The sequence below is a fragment of the Chinchilla lanigera genome, unplaced genomic scaffold (assembly GCF_000276665.1).
Source record: "Chinchilla lanigera isolate Chin_1 unplaced genomic scaffold, ChiLan1.0 scaffold00016, whole genome shotgun sequence".
In the NCBI taxonomy this organism is placed as follows: Eukaryota; Metazoa; Chordata; class Mammalia; order Rodentia; family Chinchillidae; genus Chinchilla; species Chinchilla lanigera.
The window spans coordinates 27,545,120-27,568,274 of record NW_004955417.1 but is presented as its reverse complement, the minus strand read 5'-3'; the positions used below and the strand labels follow the sequence as shown (position 1 = coordinate 27,568,274).

General features: G+C 43.3%; 1 protein-coding gene across 1 annotated transcript; it reads right to left on the bottom strand.

Annotated features, from left to right (window-relative positions):
* Positions 1-445: 445 nt before the first annotated feature.
* Positions 446-23,147, bottom strand: Dcaf13 (DDB1 and CUL4 associated factor 13). The gene is made up of 11 exons (XM_005381951.1): positions 22,980-23,147; positions 20,265-20,464; positions 19,336-19,443; positions 15,378-15,467; positions 14,287-14,442; positions 11,088-11,165; positions 9,046-9,128; positions 6,602-6,766; positions 2,769-2,904; positions 1,583-1,746; positions 446-660 (listed from the first exon to the last, which is right to left on the bottom strand). Exons 1-11 carry the CDS (start codon positions 23,047-23,049, stop codon positions 573-575), a joined length of 1,338 nt encoding a protein of 445 aa, XP_005382008.1. The 5' UTR covers positions 23,050-23,147; the 3' UTR covers positions 446-572.
* Between the last annotated feature and the right edge of the window lie 8 nt (positions 23,148-23,155).

Genomic DNA, 23,155 nt, shown 5'->3' with positions numbered 1-23,155 from the left:
CCGTACGTCCTTCGGGGTCCTACCCCGACAACTTCACCTGCCGAGACACCTCCGTGCACGTCACTCCACAAGATCCACAAGTCACACTTCAAAGTGGTCAAAACCACACTTCCGTTTCTAGATTAGGAGAGGCCCAAGTGACAGGAAACTGCCCACGTCTCCCAGGCAGGCTCTGCAGTGTGCAAGTCACCCGGACATCACTATGGAAACCATGCGGGTAGGCTAGTGACGCAGCAGGTGGCACTTACCTTCACGGCAGCACCGCTAAACGCCCAGACAAGACGCCAGGCAAACATCACACTACGGTGGCTGCATTTTCAGGCGGGCCTAAAGGGACAGTTCCCTGAGCAACAGTGCAGCTGGCCCTGACACCAGGCACACTGTGAGCCACAGGGAGAGCTCGGTGGCCGGCGGTGAGAGGGAAAGAAATCCCCTACCGAGACGGTTCTCATTAAATCAGAGCCAGCGTTTTTATTTATATACAAGCGTTTGATGTTAGGATGGTGCTGAAATTTTCCTTCCCAAATCAAAGGTGAGACAGTTATGCCCGAGCACTGGTCGGACAGCAAACGCTACTTCACGACCGCGACCACATGCTTCTTCCTCTCCGACACCACCGGCACGGACCCCGGCTTGCTGTGCTTACGGCGATTCAGCTCCCTAGAGAACACAGAATGAAGAAAACGATAAAATAATCGTCTTAACAGAGAAAGCTTTCTCTGTTCTTTCCATGGGAAAACACCTTAACATTCATAATGGGAACAGGTAAAAGGTAGCCGCTGGACAGAAATCAACTTTTGTTACTCATTTCATCACCTCTTATCTACTACCTAGCAGCTTCCTTTACTAAGTTAAAGGCTGCCACAGTTGCTGAGAGATTCAACCCTGACACCTACCCAAAGGTAACAGCCCAATTTTTAAAAACAGACACTTGTAGAGTTTCTGTAATACTCTGCATTAATCCAAGTGCTCCAGAGAGAATACTCCACAGGAGAAATAGAAAAGGGGGTTCTCCTCAGGTGCAAAGTGTTAGCGCTCTAGCTGGCAGTGGTGCACGCCTGCATCCCAGCTGCTCTGGAGGCTGAGACAGGAGGATCACTGGAACCTAGGAGTGTGAGACAGCCTGAGCAACACAGTGAGACCCCGTCTCAAAAAACATCAAAAGGAAGCGTGAGATCTCAAATGTGGTAATGAAATGTACTTTTAGAAATTTACTTAAGAAATGGACACTTCATATAAATTCTTCAAATTCTTACACTTAGAAAATATACATTATCTCATCACTATCTTGGAAATCATTTAAAAAACTACCAACTTGCAATAGTTTTAAATATGGTGAAGGTTTTCTCAGTTTGCTAATTCATTTTCGTCATTAATCCTTCAGACCTATTCTCAGAAACGAGCAAGGGAATTCTCTCTCACACCGCAGATGACCCCTGCTCTCCTCTACTGGCAAAGCGGTCCAGGAAGCGGTTCCGCCCACAGCAGCAGGGCTGCCCCCTGGAGGGTCCCTGCCTGGCCCTGGTGGCTGGGAGCAGGGGCCAACGCCCTACGCCCCAACACCGCGACGCCCGAGGCGTACTTGCGCCGGCGCGCCTCCCGCATGATGCGCTGCTCCTGGATCTGGCTGTAGATGGACTTGGGCAGGTGCCGGTGCCGAGCGATGCGTTTGATGTTAGGATGGTGCTGAAATTTCTCCTTCAGCTTCTGGTTATAGTCCTGGGCCGCCCTTTCTCGGGACGCGAGCTGAAAGCGCACATGGTATCTGAATGAGAAGTGCAGCGTGCTCTTTGTTTTGCCGCCACACAGCAAAGCTAGGGCTGCCCGTCAGCACCTGCAGAACTGAACGAGTAGGACCTGGCAGGGTCCTGTGAGGGATGCGCCCTGCGCGGCCTCCAGCTAATGCCGCCAAACACACACAGGCGGGGCGGAGCAGCGCTGCGCACCCCAGAGGCAAAACAGAAAAGGCCCCTGATTCATTTTTTTGGTAAAAATAATTACACAACAGAAAAAAGTACTGGATTCCATAACGGCTAGGTTAACAAATGTTGAGTATGACACAAATTATAGGAACATTTAATGAAGAACTAAGACCTAGACCTAGTGCAATACTTACCAGTCATTAATTGGAAACAGAATTGTTTTTCATTACTGCTTATTGTGCCTTAATTTTTTTCTACCAGAGCTAAGTAGAAAATAATTCACACTTAACCTTCCTTCCTTAGTATTTCTTCCTGATAAAAATATTCTGTATGTTTCTCATAGAAAATGTAGGACATTTGGAAAAACATCAACAAATAAAAAGCATCAGCTGTAATTTCATAGCCCAAAGGTACCAGCAGGCAGCCAATGATAATACTCACTGAATCCTTTTCAAATCTGAAGCTCGGGTGTTCACACTACAGCGTCTCAAAGTCTGCCCTGAGACGCCCTCAGAGGGAGCCACAACCTCTCACGCCTCGTGGCCACTCCTAGCAGAAAAGCAGCGCTAGACTGTATCTACGCCTCTCCTCCAACTCCTCCCTCCTACTCAAGGAGACCAAAGAAGCAAAGAGGCAAAAATATCACCAACACCTAAATAACAGAGGCACTCTGCAGGCGTCCTTACCATAAAAAGCCTTGTTTGTTCTGTTGTTAATGTGTTTTGTCACAGTGCTATCCATTTGATCAAAATATCTCAAGTACTTCAATAGATGTCTACAGCAGAATGATATCCAATGAAATCAGAAACTTGCTCTACGAAAATGAAAGAAAACGGGGCCCCTTACCACACCCAGCTTCTCAGAAGCATTGGCCTTCCACAGGCGAATGTTCATCTCGTCGGAGCCGCACATGATGTACTTGCTGTCGGCCGTCCAGCGCACGCAGATGACGTGCTGCATCCGCTTGGTGTGGTACACTTCCCTGCGGGAGGGGAGGCGGGGCCTGAGGCTGCAGGCACAGGTCTGCTCTGCCCATCGCCTCTCAACTGTCAGGCCACCAGCTCTGAGTTCTAAGAGCAATTCAAATGCGTTTCAAAGCATTTTTATTGAACCCAACTAATAAGGTTCTATGCTAAGTGCTAGTGAATTAAAAACCAATTCCTGTCTGAAGAAAATTGATAGTCCAGTAAGAAAGTAATGAAAACCAGATATACACAAAATTTCACAAAATAATGAAATACAAATAAAATATCATTTTTAGCTAAGTGACCTTGTAACCAGAAAAAGTAGCTTACTCTTAATAAGTCCTCCGCACTCCAGTTCAGTTTAGCTCAACTGTTACACCCCCCTTTTAAACAGAGCAATAAAGGAAATACAAAGCATTGAAAGAGCATATCCCACTACGCAAACCTGACCTCTGATTTTTGCTTGGCGCACTGTTTAAAAAGCTTCACTGAAGACAGGTGTGGCGATGCACACCTGTTATCCCAGAACACGAGGACGCTGAGGCAGCGGATCCTAAGTTCAAACCCACCCTGTCTTGCAATTAAACAAAATAAAAATGTTTTAAAAATTTAAAAAGCTGGGAATGTAGCTCAGTGCACATGGGGGGTGGCTTAACTCAAGTGAGAGGTGATTTACATGTGTGGAAAAAAGGGGAGGGCTCCCCAAGTATCTGAGGAGCTGAGGTAAGAATCATTTAACAGCGGGGCTGACAAGCAGCGTGCCTCTTCAGGAAGACAGTGAAACTTGCTAAGTAAATTCACAAAAGACACTATCCTGGGAAGTGTCAGAAACACATTAAAAGCAAGTAAAAGATAAGGTCAGGAAAAGTAACAAGGTGAGATCTCCGGAGAAATAAACTTCCCAAATCGGGATCACATGATTCAAAATGCAGGCTGCGTGAGAGAAAGGAAACAGGCCCAGAAGATTATGCAGAGTAAAAGCAAACCCGGAGGCGCGGCCACACAGGATGCACGTCTGTGGAGGACCCATACGCTCGCTCCTACCGGCCTTCCACACTGAGCGCTGCAAGCACTAAGAAAAACCCAGGAAACGTCTTTGTTAAAGGGCAGGATGGCTGGAAAGATCAGCCTATTAAAAGGAAAACTAGATGAGACATACAGCCTTTTCTTGTCCTCCTCAATGTTCTGCTGGTTCAAGACGGAAGCAGGATGTGGTGGCACACACCCATAATCCCTACATTTGGGAAGCTGAGGCAGGACAATTGCTGCAAGTTGGAGGCCAGGTTGGGCTACATACTGAGTTCAAGGCCAGCCTGGGCTACACAGCGAGCTCCTGTCTCAAAAACCAGCCAACCAGCCAGGCGTGCTGGCACATGCACACACCTGTGATCCTAGCACCTGGGAGGCTGAGGCAGGAGGACGGCCTGAGTTCCAGGCCAGCCTGGGCTACATAGTGACCTCAGGGGCGGCCTGAACTACACAGGATCCCTATCACAAAACAAAACACAACCAACCAAGACAAACAGTCTCTGCCCTCTGAAGAGGCTCCTTTTTGGAGAGCAAAATGAGTTTAAATGTACAGAAACTTCACCAGGCTTCAGCAACATTAAAGATAATGGTCAGACCAGTCAAATCCAATGGTTAGTCATTTCACCAACTTAGAACCCTAATGTATACTATGCAGAGTTCTTCTTGCTCACACATATGCCAAATTTAGAAAGCTCACTAAAAGTTACTCTAGGAGACAAACCCATTTTAAAAACTTTAATTCTTCATGTACATAGTCAAACTAATTTCTCCACGTGAATACTATTGGTTTTGTTTGTTTAGCAAATATTTAAGGAAACCCCAGTAGAAACCTACTTCCAAATACTGATTTAACTAGCTTTTAAGAACTCACTTTAAACATATACTATACCCCACTTAATGTCTTTTAAAGGAAAACACTTAAACAACGCAGATATCCAAAAGCTGCCCAAGCCGAGTCAGACAGTATCTATAACACAGGAAATGTGAGCAAGCCATGGAAACAAACTGGAACCGGCTTTCAAGTAAATGAAGGCAAAGGTCACCGTGACTACTATTTTATCTAAATACAACAGGAAGTAACGCATATTGAGACTGTGATTGCAAAACCTCCACACTACAGAGGAGGAAACATGCGGGAGAATGAGGCAGAAGAACCCCTGCACAATGTTCTGGAAGAGCACGAGCTAGAACTTCTAGCTGGACTTGACTTAGCTACCCGGGCTGGCTTTGGAGCAACCGTGCCCAACCCAGCTGCGGGTCCCTGGGGTCCCAGGTACACCACGTCTCTGACTCTGCCCAGTCTGTGTGTCTGCTTACTGTTATGGTAGGAAGGTAGTACTGTTCTACTACCTTCAGGCTGGGGCCAAGCTGATAAATTCCATTCTGCTCAAACTCTGGGAGGTGTGAACAATCAAGGAACTATGGCCAGACTTCTGGCCACCAGACTCCCTGGAGGCACCAGAACCCTCAGGAGGGCGCAGCGCAGCCTGGGTACCAACTCCCCCCCGCTGCCCCACCACAGAGCACTGTCTCTCACCCCGCTGCACAGCTCTTCCTTCTTTCCAGCGTCCTACGCCTTTCTCTCTTCCTTTCCTGCTCCTTCCAATAATTTTGCTACCTTTCACCAGGTCCATTTTCTAATTAAACAGAATTTTATTAAGCAAGACCAGGACACTCAACCAACTTACAGTTCCATACGGATGTGTGCATGAATATACTGTATTTTAAGAGAAATTCATTTACATCATTCTTTTACCTTTTACATGTAGTTATTTCATTGAAGTGGAAGTGGTCCTATCTTCAAGTGTGAATAACACCACCATAACCCTTTATCACCACTTCCATGGGGAGAACTCCTTGAATTTGGCTTATGCTTGCTTCCAAGATCACATCTAAGAATGTGCATCAAAGTGCTCTGCGCATCACAGCTCACACCAGGGGCTGCATCTTACATGGCAGCTGGGTTTAAAGCCAGCCAGTAGAGCAAAAAGTCAAGAACTAAATTACCTTTGAAAACCCTGTAAAGGCCCTAATTTCCTATAAATCACCTCTCTATGACACAGGTTACAATCTAATTTAGATCTACAAACGCGTATTACACTTAGTAACATACAGAATGCAGCAGAGTGGACAATGGCCGCATATCAGCACTGAGAAGAGGAGACAGACGAGCCCACCGCACAGCCGGTCTCCTACCGCCCCTCAGTCCGCGGTGAGAAGACCTCCGAAGCGCAATGCAGGAAGCATGAGCTTGACACTTTAAACTAGCTTTTCCTCTCTTTTACTTTGGTTGAAATGGAATAAATAAAAAGTAACAAATATAAGGTATTAATTGCTCTTAAATGATATTAATACAACATTTATCATATCATCAAACTGAAATTTTTTAGGAAGTTTACTACAAAGCACTTAAAATAATTCTAAAATTAACAAAAAAGATTTGCTATAAGGCTACTGCATTCTTATAACAATACATTACACAAAGCTAATGTCCTGCTCAGTGAAAGACACGCGGGAAGGCTCACGCTCCGTCCGTGGGTGAATGCTGCACACTGAGACCTGAGACTTGACGCCACAGCACCTGAGTGAGCCCGTCACAGGACATGCCCCACCCTCCAGAAAGGCAAATGACGTCGAGCAAAAAACAAAAAACCAAACAAAAGTGGCCTACTGGTAGTCACATACCTGCTTCGACTCCTGTCCACAGGAAAGATGCGGATAGATTTGTCAAAACTGGCAGATACAAACTCCTTCCCCGTGGGACAGTAGTCTACGTCGAGCACGGCAGACACATGATCCATGTGCACCATGACAGGGGTGTCCAGAGCACGCATGTCAAATGTATACAAGCTGTGGAGGTTTGAAACACCGACATGAGTCTAGAAGGAAGCCACGGGCAGTACGAAGAAGACTCTCGCGAAAAGAAGACCCACTAGCTGACTAATACAACACAGCCACACAAACAGCTCAACTGTACACACAGGGAGGAACTGGGAAAAATATCAACCACTGTTGTTACTGCTGCAGAGCACGCACAGGCACACACACACACACACACACACATACATACACACACACACACACACACAGTTTCCCCACGATGAGTGCAAATTTCATTGAAGAAAACATAAACGTTCAAAAAAAGGAGAGCATAAAAATTAACTCCACTACCTTGAGAAATTGTTAGTGCAATGTAATTTTTAAAAAATCTTTTCACTGTGTTAAATATATACTTTTAATAAAATTCGTAATACTGTACAAAGCTCTGTACTGTGATATTTCACATAGCATATAAGCCTTACTCAAACTACTGATCTTTGAAAACACTCTAGTAACTACATATTAGAAAACTATATCTTAGGTAAAACTGGTAAAAACACAACTTTGAGATTGAAGACTTACAAATTCTTAATCAACAGCTAAAAACAAGTGTTCCAAATTAACCACGATGGGACAACAGTCGGAAAACACAGCATTACCACAACCAAGTTCCTCACATCAAAATACCTGCGATACTAAGTGTACGGAGTGTGAAACTGGAGGAAAGGCTACCCACACAGTTTCAAAGTGTCTCCCCACAGGATGCAACGGATACACAAAAACTAACTACAGTGGAAAGACTGGTTGACACCACCTTAACTGCAGTTAACATCAATAATAAAACCTACTGAACATAAACACCACTCCCCCAGAGGATATAATGAGCAGGGTACATCAGTTTTGTGGTATCCTGCCAAATATATAATCTCAACCTAATAAGAAAACGTTCGCTAAACCTAATCTAAGGCCAGCAAAGTAACCGACATGGCTTCTTCGACAGTACATAGTAACGTGTTACAGAGCCGATGCCCGTGCTCTCTCCAAATTCACGGTGAAACCTAATCCCCAGTGTGTGGCTGGTATGTGAAGAAGGCAAGGCTTCTGGTAGATAGGTTACAAGGCTGATGCTCGCATGAATGCAGTCAGTGTCCTTGTAGGAGGGCAGGTAGCCAGCCTGGGCAACATAGTGACTTAGCAAGACTCTGTTCTCAAAATTAAAAGTGCTGGGGCCATCCCCACCGCAGTGGGAAGAAAAGAAAGGATTTAGCCACCACTTATACGGCCTACACCAGAAATCACCCAGCTTCCCCTATAAAGGGCTAGATAGTAAACATTTTGACCAAGTGGGCCACAAGGTTTGTGATGGTCCATCTTGTCAACTTGATTAGACAAGGAACTATCTAAGACATGAATAAAGCATACTTCTGGCTGTGTCTGAGGGTGTTTCCAGAAGACTGCATGTGGGACAGCAAACAGAGGGGACCAATCTTTCCTGAATGTGGGGTGCACCACCCAGGCTGGGGGCCCAGATGAACAGAAGCAGGAGGAACAAGTCCCCCAGTGCAGTTTCTCTCTTTCCTGGCCACCATGAGGTGAGCAGCTTTCCTCGGCCATGCCCTTCTGCCATGGTGCCTCTGCACTGCTATAAGCACTGGAGCCAACTGACTATGGACTGACCCCTCCGAAGCATGGGCCAAAATACACCTTTCCTCTGTTAATTACCATTCTCAGGTGTTTTGTCAAAGCAATGGAAAACTGACTGACACAAGATCTTGTTGGAATTAGTCAACTCAGGCACCATGGCATAAAGACAGCTACATCCAATTTACAAACAAAAGGGGGTTGATGGATTCCAAAGAACTATAAAAAACAGGCCGAAGGCAGGACTTAGTCCATTGGTTATAGTTTAACTGTCCCTGACCTACATCATTCTGAAAAATGAGAAAATAAATATTTTCTAAGAGGCTTTTCTCCAAATAAGGAAATTTTTTTTTTTTTCAGGAAAACAAGTAACAGTGTTCTAACTTGTGCATGATGGTATACTCACCTAATAAACCATCAATAAGACATGTAATTGAACTAGTCCTGATAAAAATATGTTTTTTTTAATTACTGGAGACTCAGGGCCTTCTCACTGAGCCCTAGCTGCCGCCTGCTTCCAATTTTGTTTTGATACAGGGTCTAAGTTGCCTACTGAAGACTGGAACTTGGGGGGGGGTCCTCCTGTCTCAGCCTTACAAGTGCTGAGATCACAGGTGTGTGTTTCCATGTTTGGCTTAGACATAAGTTTTTAAAAGAGAGAAACTTACTTATAATCTTCATTTGCTGCAGTAAAAATAAAAGCTTCCATAGGGTTCCAACAGATTGTATTTGTTCTCATATCTAAGATAACCTACGGAAGGAAGCATATGTTATCCCATTACCATAACAATACTAGTTTCCTCTAAAATAGATAGCTTTCTACTTCATTCACTTAGCTTTCTTCATTGATTTAAGCAAATAGTTGGTAAGTACCTAGTACGTGCACAGTACTCAAAGCAATGAGAAAGATAAACCAAAAACTGTTTCATGAATAAAACACAGGCAGAATGGTAAATACGAAAGAGAGTACTGGACTTCAAATAACTGAGAGTTTAGTCACAAAAATGAGACATATTTAGAAAAATTAAAATATAAACAATACAGCAATAAATTATGAAGTATCAAATTAGGGGCAAAATTAATGATAGGTGAGCTTAGGATTAAAGTACAATAGTGTTTCAATAGACAAGTAAGGTGTGAGCTAAATTATGATGACCAGGTACTCTCAATGCTTCTCAATACAGTGCTGCTATCTTGGGAAGGACAGCTGTTCTGTCATATGTGACAGTCTATTGTAGGATATGACACTCTCAGAACACTCCTCTCATACTTCCAACATTACACAGGGTCTCAATAAGTTGCCTAGGGAGGACTTGAACTTGGGAGCCCTCTTGCCTCAGCCTCACAAGTGCTGAGATCACAGGTGTATGTTACCACATTTGGCTTAGATGTAAGTTTTTAAAAGAGAGAAACTTAGAATCACCACAGAGAAAGAATCAGCCCATGGAGAATCTACTTAGAAAAGGCAGAAGAGGGGGCTGGGGATTTAGCTCAGCGGCAAAAGCGCCTGCCTGGCAAGCGCAAGGTCATGAGTTCGGTTCCTGGTACCGGAGAAAAAAAAAAAAAGAAAGAAAAGGCAGAAGAAAAATTGATAATCTAGTAAAAAGAAAGAGAAAGTAGCCGAGTGCAATAATCTCTGCATATGACCCCCAACTAAATGCTGCCTTCCCTAGTGAAATAAATAACCAAGGGCAAACTGGGACCAGATTGTGGAGGACCTCTAAAGCCAGGGTACAGTTATCTTCCCCAACCCCTGCATAATGGAGCAACATTACACACTGAGAATGGGGGGGGGGGATTACCCCTTATTAAAGTAATTATTTCATGATGGCATTTTGCTAAATGTATCACTTTTTATTCTTACCAATCTGATGCAAGGTAGTGGTTAATACCACCATTTTACAGAGAAACACAGATTAAATAACCCACTTCACCTTTAGGGTCTTCCCAATACAACACATGAATGAGCACAACAACCAAAGCAGGACTTTAGAAAGACAATTCTACTTGTCTATCTCAAATGTCAACAAATATATTCAACTTCCAAAACCTGTAAGTTTACTATGAAGTTACAAAAGTTAGGAACGGAAGTCACAGAAGCGTTTCTTTCACAGTGGGCCGGGACAAAGGCCTCAGTAAGTGAACAAGCCCCAGCCCTTCTCGTGCCCTCACAACCCAGGACTTGAAATGGACTTTCCAGCCTCTTCCTCCCATGGCACGGGAGTTTCTCTCCCTTCTGAGAGCCACTGAAGGCTGCATCAGTTTTGATACTGACTTTGGGAATGACCATCTTAGAATGTTAGGAAGTCTGTTGCTCTGAACAAGGTAACACCTGTTTAACAAAATATCAAACTACCACTCATCAGTACATAAATAAATAAAGCTGGGTATGTGAATGAGTTCTAAAACCTGGAAACAGAATATTGAACACATCATGCAATAACTGGACCCAAAGAGTTATTACACTGTTAAGTAACGGGGTATAATATCTTCCACTGAAGAATTTCACGTAAGTATTAAATGCCTAAAATTTACTGGCATTATGGAGGAGACAAAGAAATTCACAGGTCTCTAAAAAGCAATGGGGAGCTGAGAGATGACCACCATCTCTACAGAAGAAAAAAACAAACACACAGCTGAATTCTGCAAAATACTAACTTAGAGGAGAAAGCACCATCAACTGCATAACACAGACAAAAGTGCAGCTCACCTTTTTCAGGGGAGTGGCTTGCCTCATATCATACAGGACTATGTTCCTGTCAGAAGCACAACTTCCCAAGAGAAAAGTCTGAAACACAGACAGTACAACAGTCACCAGTTAAAAGCCAGGCATGATGGCAAACCATGCCTACTTCAGGCACACAGATTTAATTATCTCTGATATTTACAACAGCAAGAGTCCATTTCACGAGGGTAAAAGAAATGATTCACAATCTCAGCAACCTGAGTATTTTTACTATTAAGTCCCCACACATGTATTTGAGAGGCCAGTGATAATGCACAGGTTATAGTACTAATATAATTCTAATTTGTAACAACGTATTTTACTTACCTTCTTCAAACCAGACTTGTTTATTATTTTGCATTATTATAAATAACACCTCCATAAACACTGTCACATATTTAACTTTTACTTTTGAATTATGACATTCAGATAAAATTTCAGGAGCAACAATAATGTATCAAAATGTACATAAAGAATTTTCTGGCTTTCGATATTTAGGGTTAATTATTTTCTAAGGAGTTGTACCAATCTTCTCTGCAATTCTACTGCACTGGGCAGCATTAAGTAATGTCATTTACAAGTTAATATTTATATGACAATATTTCCTAAACACAAATTTGCTTTGTTAGAATTTTAGTATTACCTTCTATTTGTTAACTCACTATCAATTAGATCTGTCCTTTGTCCAGCTCTGTTGAGATGTTCAAATATTTAACTTTTTTCTTCTTCACTCCTGGAAATTACACCCAAGGTCTTGCTGAGCAAAATCCCCAGCCATTTTTGAAACACAATCTTACTGAGTTTCCCAGACTAGCCTTGAACTTGCAATCCTCCTAACTCAGCTTCCTGAGCACCTGAGAAAATAGGAACATGCCATTGCGCCCAGCCTGTGGGTCAGTTTCAGATATGCAAGGTACCTACAGAGGCCCTGACGTGAAGTGAAAATAAGCCCTCTACCATCCGGTAGAAGCCAGAACTCACTCTTCGTGGCACCATGCCTCCTCCCTCATGGCTCCTGATACCCAGGATCCTGGCTTCTGTCTCCTGTCACTCCTACTGCAAGACAGCAGGAGTCGGAAGAGTCACCAAGGGGCCGCAGGCCGGCTTCCTCCCACTGCTGTGTGCACACAGCTCAGTGGGTGTCACAGCTGCGGCCTCCCCTCAGGCCTCTCCGAAAGCCTGTCCCAGTGACTCCTCCAACCCTTTCCTGGCCGTTTCTTTTGTGCCTGCCGGGGACGATCAGTGCCACTGCTAAAAGCAAAGACTCTGATCCAAGCAAAGCCGAACATTCCACCTCAACTAAAAGCCAACTTTCACACTGTAATGTGTAGCAATACTCAGCATAAACATTTGGCTTTACCAGGATTCTGGGCTTCAATATTTTAGCAGAAAATTAATTATTAATAATCACAGGAGACAAATACACTGCATGTGTTCACAGCAACAGGCCTTTCCATTCAGTTAAACATGGGTAAGAGACTCGTACACCGTTTGTTTTTACAGTCACTTCGTAAGGTTAATTAAAATGCACACACGCACATACACAGCTGAACAAACTGTTATTCAAGCAAGTCGGAAAAAAATGTTCACTAGGTCATGACTAAAAAGTAGATTTCAGAACTAGCCATCAGCTCTTCTGACACAGATACTCACTGAAGTAGAGAACCAAAAGATTCTGTCTGCTCCTTAAGAAAAAATCAGTCTTTGTTTTTTATAGTAATAACACCACCAACTTGAACGTTAGAACTGTATTTTTAAAAAGCGTTCACATATATCATCACAACACAAACTTACGAAGTACACTCGGAGGTACAGTTAGTCTGGCATTACAACCAAAGAACAAGTAGAGAGCTGTGACTTGGAGACCTCACTGCAAAGGACAGGCACTGCATCTCAACTGAGCCTCTCACTGTGCAGGGCACACGGCTTCCTACAAGCGTGTGTAGCTGGCTCCTGCTGCTGTCGCCCGGGCCTGCTCTGCACAGCCAGGTTCTCCTGCAGGGAGGGCACACCTCGGGCACACGGGGAGGACGGTGGTGGGCGGAGGGAAGACGACGCAGCACAAACCGGCTCTCCAGACCAGGGGTCAGCACGTTATTTCTGGGAAAGGCTAGAGAGTAAGTACTTTCCGTTTCGTGGGCCACGTGGTTTTACAGACTCCCCAACCGTGCCATTACTGCAGAGCAGCCAGACAGTATGTAAGCGAGGGAGCACGGCTGTTCTAGTAAAGCAACTCATCAGACAGGTAGCGGGCCACATCTGTTCAGACAGGTTGGTGCCCCTGCTCCAGACTCCCAGCTGCTCCCAGCAGTGTGTATGTGGGCACGTGCTATCAGTGGGAAGGGATCTTCTCAGCATCTGCGTTCCTGGCAAGACCCCATGCTTTGCTCAGTCACATCAGCAGTCCTCAGACCCAGCCACTGTGACTTCACCAATCTTCCCTCCCTTGACCCGTCTGCTTCCCGACTTGCACACCAGAATGTTCTCTTACACCACCAAATATCACAGCCTCCCCAGTAACTCCCAAATTCAGCTTGCATGTGTAGTGGCTTGCTTTCCTTTCTGAGCATCTTCTGGACAATGAATTCATTTGCTCTTCCATCATCAGGGCAAGGTCTAGAGTCCAAGGACTAGCTCAGACTGCAGGAGAGCCTCTACTCCTAAGTTCACACCTGAACAGGTAAGATGGAGTAGATAATCTCCAATTCTTCTCTTGGACCATGAAGGAAGTAGGAATCACAACTGAGTTCTGACCAAGAAAAACGTAACTAATTACCATGCAGTCCATGCATGACCATGCACGGTATTATGATCACTGGTACCCTTCAGAGCTACAGAGAAGACGATGCTCAAGGGCCCTTTTCAACCTTGGAGAGGGTTAAGAAAAATTAACATTTTTCTCGAAGGGCAAAGACACAGCCTGGGGAGCACAAGCGTTCCTTGGCCTCCATCCCCATTGAGCACATGCTCTTCTTCTGATGATGCTTCACACTGGGACTAAAACTTCAAGCAAGTACACTGAGATTTCACAAAATCAGATGTAAGTTGGAAAACTAAATAAATGTCAAAAAGTCACTAAAAGTCAAGAAACACTTTTATCTCCTAACCTCTGGATTCACAGGTCTCCTAAACAGAGATGAAATATTAGACAATAAAGAAATAAGAATTGTTTTTAAAAAATTACCTCAATTGGATTAAATTTAACACTATTTATACTGTCAAACCCCCAGGTCATGGAACATATAGGGTTGGTTCTCTGTTCATCCCAAATGTCCACTTGCTGTCCACAGGTGGCAAAAGCAGGATCTTTCCAGTGATGATCGATCCCTGTGTACACTGTCTGTAAAAGAAACAGGCTGTCACAGACTGGTTTCTCCGGTACCATAACTCTGCAGAACAGTATTTTCAATATATTTATCTAGACTCCGATTTTTATTTTATTTTTGAGGAAATCCCTACTCACAAAGAAACCTCTCTAAAGCCTTTCCTTTAAAGGAGAAAGAAATATCAAAATGAGTTAAGACATTTTATAAGAATGAGAAACAAACCTCATTTTAAGAATTACTCATTTGCTTACCCTTGGGAATTATCTTCACCCCAGTTACACCCCACTCCTATGTTTCTTTAAGACTTTTTAGCACTACTTGATGCCTGAAGCAGCACCTAAGTATATACTAACCATAATACTGAAACAAAGTGATTTTTAATATGCACATACAGATTAAATCTAATTTTAGAATTTTGTCTGCTTAATGTGAAAAATGTAACATTATCAAACATGGGTAGGCCAAATATTTTAAATTGTACTTAAGCTATAACCACACCATACCTGAGCTGCAGAAAAAATGTTAAGAACATAAGTAAGATCTACACAAGAAACATCTATTAGTACATTTCATCATTTTCTAAAGTAAAAAATTCTGAGCTTCCTGTAAGATCTATGATTATACGAACCAGAAATGGAAGCATATTTCTCCTAACCTCCGCACTGTAGATTTTCCTCACGGCCTTCCTATAAGAAATGTTTCATTGCAACCTCTAGCTAAAAATGGAACTCAAGCCCTCTCCATTGAATGCTAAAGATTGGGCTCAAACTCTTTAGCTGTGAAAGACCTTACATGCACTAAATGTTGCTTAAAACAGGTCCATTCTTGCAGAATAAAGAGTCTCATTTCTTATTTACATGCTTTTTTCCTTTCTGGAAATTGTAACTATGAATTAACATAAAAAGAAAATAACTTGAGTAGGCAGCGTCTGAGCCAGTTCACGCTGTACCTTTCCTAATATTGTGTGCAGCGGCTCCTCCTCCTCTCCATATCCCGGTGCATCCATCTTCCACTGTTTCACGGTTTTGTCATCACCAACCTGGACAGTTATGGTGATGATGACAGACATCAGTTATGAATGAAAACTTGCCAACTATTTGATTTAAAAGATAATGCATGCCATATCCTTCCACTATGATATTTACTGATACATTTATACCCCATCTTGTTATGGCAAAGACTTGTGACAAGTGCATAAAGTATACAGAATTAAAAATAAAATCGTACAAGTAGAGCAAAGGAAGAACAAGAATAGGGGCACAGTTAGGTCGTAAATAATGCAACAAATGCATATAGTGATAAGGACGACATTGCAAATGTGGGAGACAAATTCATTATAATAAAATGATACTAGAATATCCAGTTAGTCATTTAAAAAGCCCGATATTTTACATTATAATAAAACTCCAGGTAGTTTCAAATGTAAAAGATGAAAGACATGAAAATACAAGATAAGACATTTTTATAATCTTGGGGTAAACACAGCTCTTCTCTGCATGGCACAAGACTCCGGAGTCCCCTGTAGGGCCCTGAGAACTCTGGGGGCCCACAAGGTCAAAAACCTCACAGAGTTAACCTCACAGAGTTAATAAAGACAGCTGCACAGATAGTAGGAACTGTTGGCACCTCCAGGTCGCCAACTGTTGGCAAATCAAGGTGAGACAACAACCTATGGTATTTAGACATCAGTACTGGGTATTTGGTAGACACGTTTGTGAGCACATAAAGTAAGAATGTAAAAAGGTGTAGAACATAACGTGGCTTGGGGTTAACAAGTTGAGTATCCCTTAGCCAAAATGCTTGGGACTACAAGTGTTTCAGATTTTGGAATATTTACATAAACCTAATGAAGTATTTTGGAGATGAGACTCAAGTCTAACCATCAAATTCATTTGTTTCTTTTTTTTTTTTCCAGTACCAGGAACCGAACTCACGACCTTGCGCTTGCCAGGCAGGCGCTGTGCCGCTGAGCTAAATCCCCAGCTCCTCATTTGTTTCATATACAACTGACATACAAATCCTGAAGGTAACTTTATATGAAATTTTTAATAATTTTGTACATGAAACAGTTCCATGGTATGAAACTTTTCACTTTGGATATCATGCCAGTACTCAGAAAGTAAGAAGAAAAGAAAGCTGGGCATGGTGATGCACACCTGTAATCCCAGCACTTAGGAGGCTGAAGCAGGAGGATTATTGCAAGTTCAAGACCAGCCTGGGCTACAAAGTGAGCTCAAGGTCAACACGAACTTCATAGTGAGACCCTGTCTCAAAAAGACAAAAAAAAAAAAAGAAGACAAGAAAAAGAAAATTTCATATATTAGAGCCTTTTTGATTACTGATCTCAAACTACCAAACTATTAGCTTTAACTTGCAAGTTTACATTTCTAGATTATATAAACCTATACTGATTTTTAATAAAAATATAAAGATATAGTGTATTTCTCTATGAGAGGAATATGAATTTAGTTCCTTAGCAAATTCAAATGGGAAACATTTCTTACAAAACACTTCACAGTGTACATGAGAAAAGACTAAAAACCTGCTTACAGAGGTTCAAGTACTAGAAACGGATAGGAATTTCTTTTGTTGAGGATGCCAATGAGGAAAATCATTAACCTCTTTATAACAGACAAAAAATATCAGGTAGGAGGGCTATATTTAACTCTGAATCTAAGCTATTGACACTATACCAGAACTCAGTTTTGGAACTTAATTCTCCCACGACCCAGGAAGATATAATTTAGATACCCAGGGCTGGGCTGATCTGGCTTGACCCACTGGGATATGCTAGCTTTTACAGAAAACGACATAAACAGTGTCCTTGAACACTCTCTCCCTTAAGTCAGTTTCTCTTTGTCAAAGCTCTGCTAATGTCACTGCAGACTCAGACTGTAAATGATTAAGCTGCTCTCCGCTCTGTTCAGGACAAGCCTCAGCAGACCACCAACCCTGAGGGAAGTCTAACAACATTCTGTACAAACAAGAACATGTCATCTCCAGGCTGGGTATATCATTGGGGCTACCAACTGGGATAGCTCAGATACTGTGAAAATTAGGCAATAAAAGTTAATTTTTTGTGACATTGAATAAACTTTTTTTAAAACCTTAAGTGCCAAAATTATGCCAGTAAGTTTTTGTATGTCTTATCTATGACAAAACACTACTTACGTATCCTGAAAAGGGGGGAGAGATGAGTGAATATGAAACATATTCACTGGTTTTAGTAGTCACTTTTATTTTTTCAATTAACAAATCATTTATATTTGTACCATACATGTTTTGATAAACACACACACTGTGGAATTACTAAATCAAGGCAATTACATGTATTACCTCAAATTGTTTGTGATGACAGCATTTAAAACCTACTCTTTCAGCAATTTTCTATATAGTATGTTATTAACAATATTTACCTCAGTGCACAATAAATCTTAGCTTACTCAACCTATCTGAAATTCTGCGTCCTTTGGCCAACATCTTCCCAATCTTCCTCCCCTGAAGCTCCTGGAAACTACCCTCCTAACTCTTCTATGAGTTGAATTTTTCGGATTCCACACTGCACAGAAGTGAAATCATGTGGTGGGTTCATTCTGTGCCTGGCTTACTCCGTTTATGATAATATCCTCCAGATTCATCCATGCTGTTGCAAAAGACAGGATTTCCTTCTCTTTCAAGGCTAATGGTATTTCATTGTGTGTGCACACATTTTCTTTCTCCAATTCTCTGCTAACAGACATTTAAGCTGACTCTTTACCTTGGCTATTTGTAAATAATGCTTCAAACCAGCCTTTACTCCTTTTGAGGAGTAAAACAACATATAATTAGTACCCCACCTGGGGTATTAAGTCAGCATCTCCAGAATAACCAACTGGAAGAATGGAAAGTGTTAGCTGCTGTCCACTCTAACCTACCACCCCACCCCTCCTTCGACACATGCACAGTGTCATCCAGCCTGTCCACATCTGTAGGTTCCTCCACTCTCTGGCTCCTCCTGGAACCTCCTACTTCCCAGGGGTGGGCATTCTGCAACACAGCTTCCCTGACATCTATGTACTTCTGTATTTTCTCCTTCCTTCTTCCTACCGATGCCATGCCATGGATTCAACTGTGAGTTCTGCGCTGACGATGCCAAGGTTAGTTCTGGTTTCCCTCTTAGGCTCCTCACCTACCCTCTGAAGAGCAGAGACAACTTCACTCAAATGATCCGCTTCCACTTAGCTCACTACACTCATTCCCCTCTCAAACATACTCATACTCCTGACTTCCCCTGTTCTACAACAGCGACCACCCACTTCCTAGGCACCGCCCAGCTGTCAAGCCTGTGAGTCCTACAAAATGCCCCTCGTCTCACCATGGCTTGCCACTGTTTTTACTCCCAAGGTAGCTTCTTGCTTTTGCCTACTCAGATTACTAACCCAGTCTCCAAAATGATCACTTGCTGCTGTCAAATTAATCGTCTCATAGCACAGTCCCGCATCCACTGTTCCTATCACAAAAGCTACCTTGAACTGTGTTTGTGCACACACAGCAGTGTTTTCACAGTGGTCAAAAGGTGGGAACAAACCAAATGTCCCCTGCTGAATGAACAGATAAACAGGGTACCGCACATGCATGACTGGGAGTGTTAGTCAGCCTTTCAGAGGAGGAAATTCTAACACGTGCTACCACGTCTCTGGCCTTACTTCCCGTCAGTCTCACTTCAGTGCTCAGGGCACTATTACTTCGGTGACATTAAGTATGTATAAAGCTAGGTTTCACAAACAAAATTAGGGCTTCTCAAGGTGTAAGTTCTGCTCTGTGACATTTCAAAAGGGCAATGGAACAAACAACTTGAAAACAATTTATTCAATTAGATTATTCTTACACATGCTGAAAAGACTTAATGACAACAGCATAATACTTACGGTAAAAAAAGACGTCCCACAAAAGCGCGTACATATTCCTCGTACAAAACCCTCATGTGCTTGTATTGTACGGATACATTTTCGCTTAGTCAAATTCCAAATTCTAACCTATAATAAAGCATAATATAAATGTAAAACGTTCACATACAAGAGTACTAATTACATTTGAAGCAAAAGAAATTCCATACTGAAAAGGCTATGAATCACTCTACCAGGTAGCTAAAAACAAAATCCTTTGGGTTAAAATAATGCAACACGCCAGGCGTGGTGGTACACACCTGTAATCCCAGCACTAAGGAGGTTGAAGCAGGAGGACTGCCACAAGTTCTAGGCCAATATGGGCTATATAGTAAAAGTTCAACACCAGCCTGGACTACATAACGAGACCCTGTCTCAAAAAAAGGGTATGGATAAATATGTCAACAAACAGGAAATTCAATCTGTAAGTTTCTCTCAGATTCAGTTAAACTGTTTACTCCAGTTTAAAGTATTTCAACCAGACATGTTTCAACCACACCTATAATCTCAGCACTGGGGAGACTATGGGAGGAGGATCCTAAGTTAGAGGCCACCCAGTACATAGTGAGTTCAAGGCCAGCCTAAGCTACATAGTGAGACCTGTACCCCCACCCCCCAAAAAAGCATTTCAAAGCCTTTTTCCTTATCAGGGAAATTGAGTGTTGAATCATTAATAACACCCTGCAAAAAACTCACCTAAATACCTTTATTATAAATACAATTATTTTATTTACTGTCAAATTCAGCAATAAGCTACTACACTTGTAATTTCTTAAGGTTAGATAAAAAAACTAACTCCATTCTTTCAAACAGAATAACCTGAGATCAGAGTAAAACTAAAAACAAAAACAAAAAAAACCTGCAACATAAAATGCTTTAAAGTATTGTGTCAAGGTGAGGGTGACACTTGCCTCTCCATCACACGCCCCGGAAAGGACCGTGGCCAGGCTCTTGGGGTGCTTTGCGAGGCAGTTGACTCCATCTCGGTGCCCATCCAGGGAAGCAAGGAATGGCTTTGCAAATACACGCTCCAGCTTGGTGGCATTCAAAGCTCTTACATATTCTCGCGAGACCTCAAAAGGATGTAAGGTAGGATCATAGTTTCTTGGAACTGAAATAAGAATAATCTCTCTTAACAAAATAACTCACTTTTACTCTTTCCTGCAGATTTGTCATTCAGTCAGAGACAGTTTTATGCCTAGCACTATGAAGAACGCAGAAGTAGAAAATCATGGCATGCATACCCTTGCAAAATAATCTGACTAGAAACCCCCATACACAGCTTTTCCTTCGTGTGTTCTACTCACTCTTCCACTGAGTTGTAACCTCTAAAGGGCAGGACATCGACATTATTCATTTGCACTCTTCATGCCTAGCACAACGCCTGGCACAAAGCAAGGGCATAACAACTGTGGGCTTGACCGAACTCTAAGCTACTTGTGGAGCAGGCAACAACTGTTAGTCTCTGCTGCTAAACAATGTACGGATAGGTTCTCAATGTTGTGAATATGTTTATGGGCACTTGCCATGTTTGTTTTACTTCCTTAAAAAACACTGAGAATTTTCCAGGTTCCAGGAACTCTTCCAAACACCCCACACGAACTCCTTTAATCTCTGTAGTACCTTCTGGGTTACTATTACTATCTCCTACTTTATAGATGGGGAAACAGGCAAAAGAGGTTAAGTAAGCTGCATGGAGCCAGGATTCAAACCAATGCAGCTAGCTCCACAAGCCACATTCTTAACTGTTCTGCCAAACATGTCTGTTAACAGCAATGCTTAGGAAATAACCCTAAAGCCACATTAAAAAAAAAAAAATCAATGTATAAAAAAAGTATATGCATCTTCTTACCCCCAACTTCATCCTGCTATCTCTACTGTCTGACTCTTTATCAATGGTACCTTACGCCCAACATGCAATACAGTCCATTCCAGCCATTTTTATGAATTACATCTTCCATATTCCCCAATACATATAAATAAAAATTGTTTCTAAGATAAAAAAAAAAAAAAAAAAAAGACTGACATTGTAATTGTTTTTTCCGAACGAAATAGCCTAAACCGCCCAGGTTAAAGACTTGGTCTTTCACCATCGGGCTCCAACTTACCTCTTCAGCTTCGAGTCCCTTGGGAAGCTCAGCTCCAACCAAACAGGTTTACTTGCGTCCACGTTTGTCTGGCACTCTCCCACTCTTGAGTCCCTCTATATAACACCTCTCCCACCAAGAACTTATCCAACTTTCTTTCTACCCTATCGAAATCCTATGTACCCCTTAGGAATATTCAGTTCAAATCTTAAGTCTTCTACAGCTTTTTGAATCATGAGATCGTGTCTACCTGTAACTTCATACATCCAGCCAACAACACTCACTTAACCAAACTGAGGGAGCACCTGCTGCACACCACAAGCACCAAGGACATCACAGTGAGTACATCCATCGCACATACTTACTGCAGTCTTCTCGCACACACATCAAAACTACCACGGGAGCTTTAAAAACGTAAGATTCCCCGATGCTTACCCCAACTATATGAACAGCGTGTAAAATTTACAAGGAAATACCCCAGATGGCAGAATTTTTTAAAGAAAGTCTTCTTCTTTGTTTTACAGTGCTCCAACGCTTTTATTTTTCCATTTTGCTATCTACTGCAACTCCCACCCGAAAGTGTAAGATCAGAATCCTAAGATAAAGATTCTATGGCTACCTAGTCACCTACTCACCCATCCACCCATAAAGCTACGTTAGGCATGATTCTGCCCCTCTGTGCAAGCTCAGTCTCACAGGGAGACTGTCAGCCAAAATAACATTCACGACAGGATGTGATTAAGCACTCCGATGGAAGCATAAAACTACGTGAGCGGAGCACGGAAGAGAGGTGCCGGAGACCGCGGAGGCACAGTGCAGCGGCTAAGCATGGGAAGATGGTTATCTCCGTGCTCACCCAGGAGTAAGTTTCCCCGAGAAAGCGGCTAACCGGGCAAGCGCGTGTACCACGGGAACCTGAAACGCACTGCCACAAGCTGCTCGTGGGAAAAGCAGAGACTGGTGAAACCGGAGATGAGGAAGGGACCAGAGGCTCAACGCCCAGGGACGCTGTCACGTCCAAGTGACAAAGCAAGCCTACTCCTGCTTGTTACCCACCCTGCAAGGCTCTGGGGAGCGACACCACACACGCACGGCTCGACAAGGCTCCTTGTCGCCGCTCCCCGCTCATTTAGACTCCGCACACACTCCGGCCGCACGGCCTTCGCACCCCGCATCCCCTGGTCGCACGAACGGCAACTCCTAAACGGTGGGCTCGCTCGCGAGGAAAGACACTGGCAAGGGGAAGTGAAACTCGCCTCACCTGACCCATTCTCCGCTCACATTCTTAAGAGCTGTGCTCAAGGGAAAACTGAGGACTTGCAATTTCATCTGTTTCCTCCCACACTGAAAATCTGAAGTAGTTAAGCGAGCAAGCACCAGGAAAGAAAGCCGGGCCACAGAGCCCCTCGGCGCGCAGTTCGCCCGGGGAAAGAACCGCAAGGCTGGGGCGGGGCGCGAGCCTCGGCACCCGGACCCCGCGGGGGCCGAGGAGCACCCCGGGGCCCGCGGAAGGCGCCCCTTCCCGCCAACATGTCTCACCTCTCTGCAAGTCCAACTTGGTTTCGCGGACGTAGTTGTCCGGGTTCCGGCTCAGCATCTTCACCTTCATCTTGGCGGCGATACCCCAAAACACGAGTCACGCCTCCACGCCCCGCACCGCCGACTCCTCTCCCACATTCGACTTCCGCCTGTCGCATACGACTTCCTGTCACGTG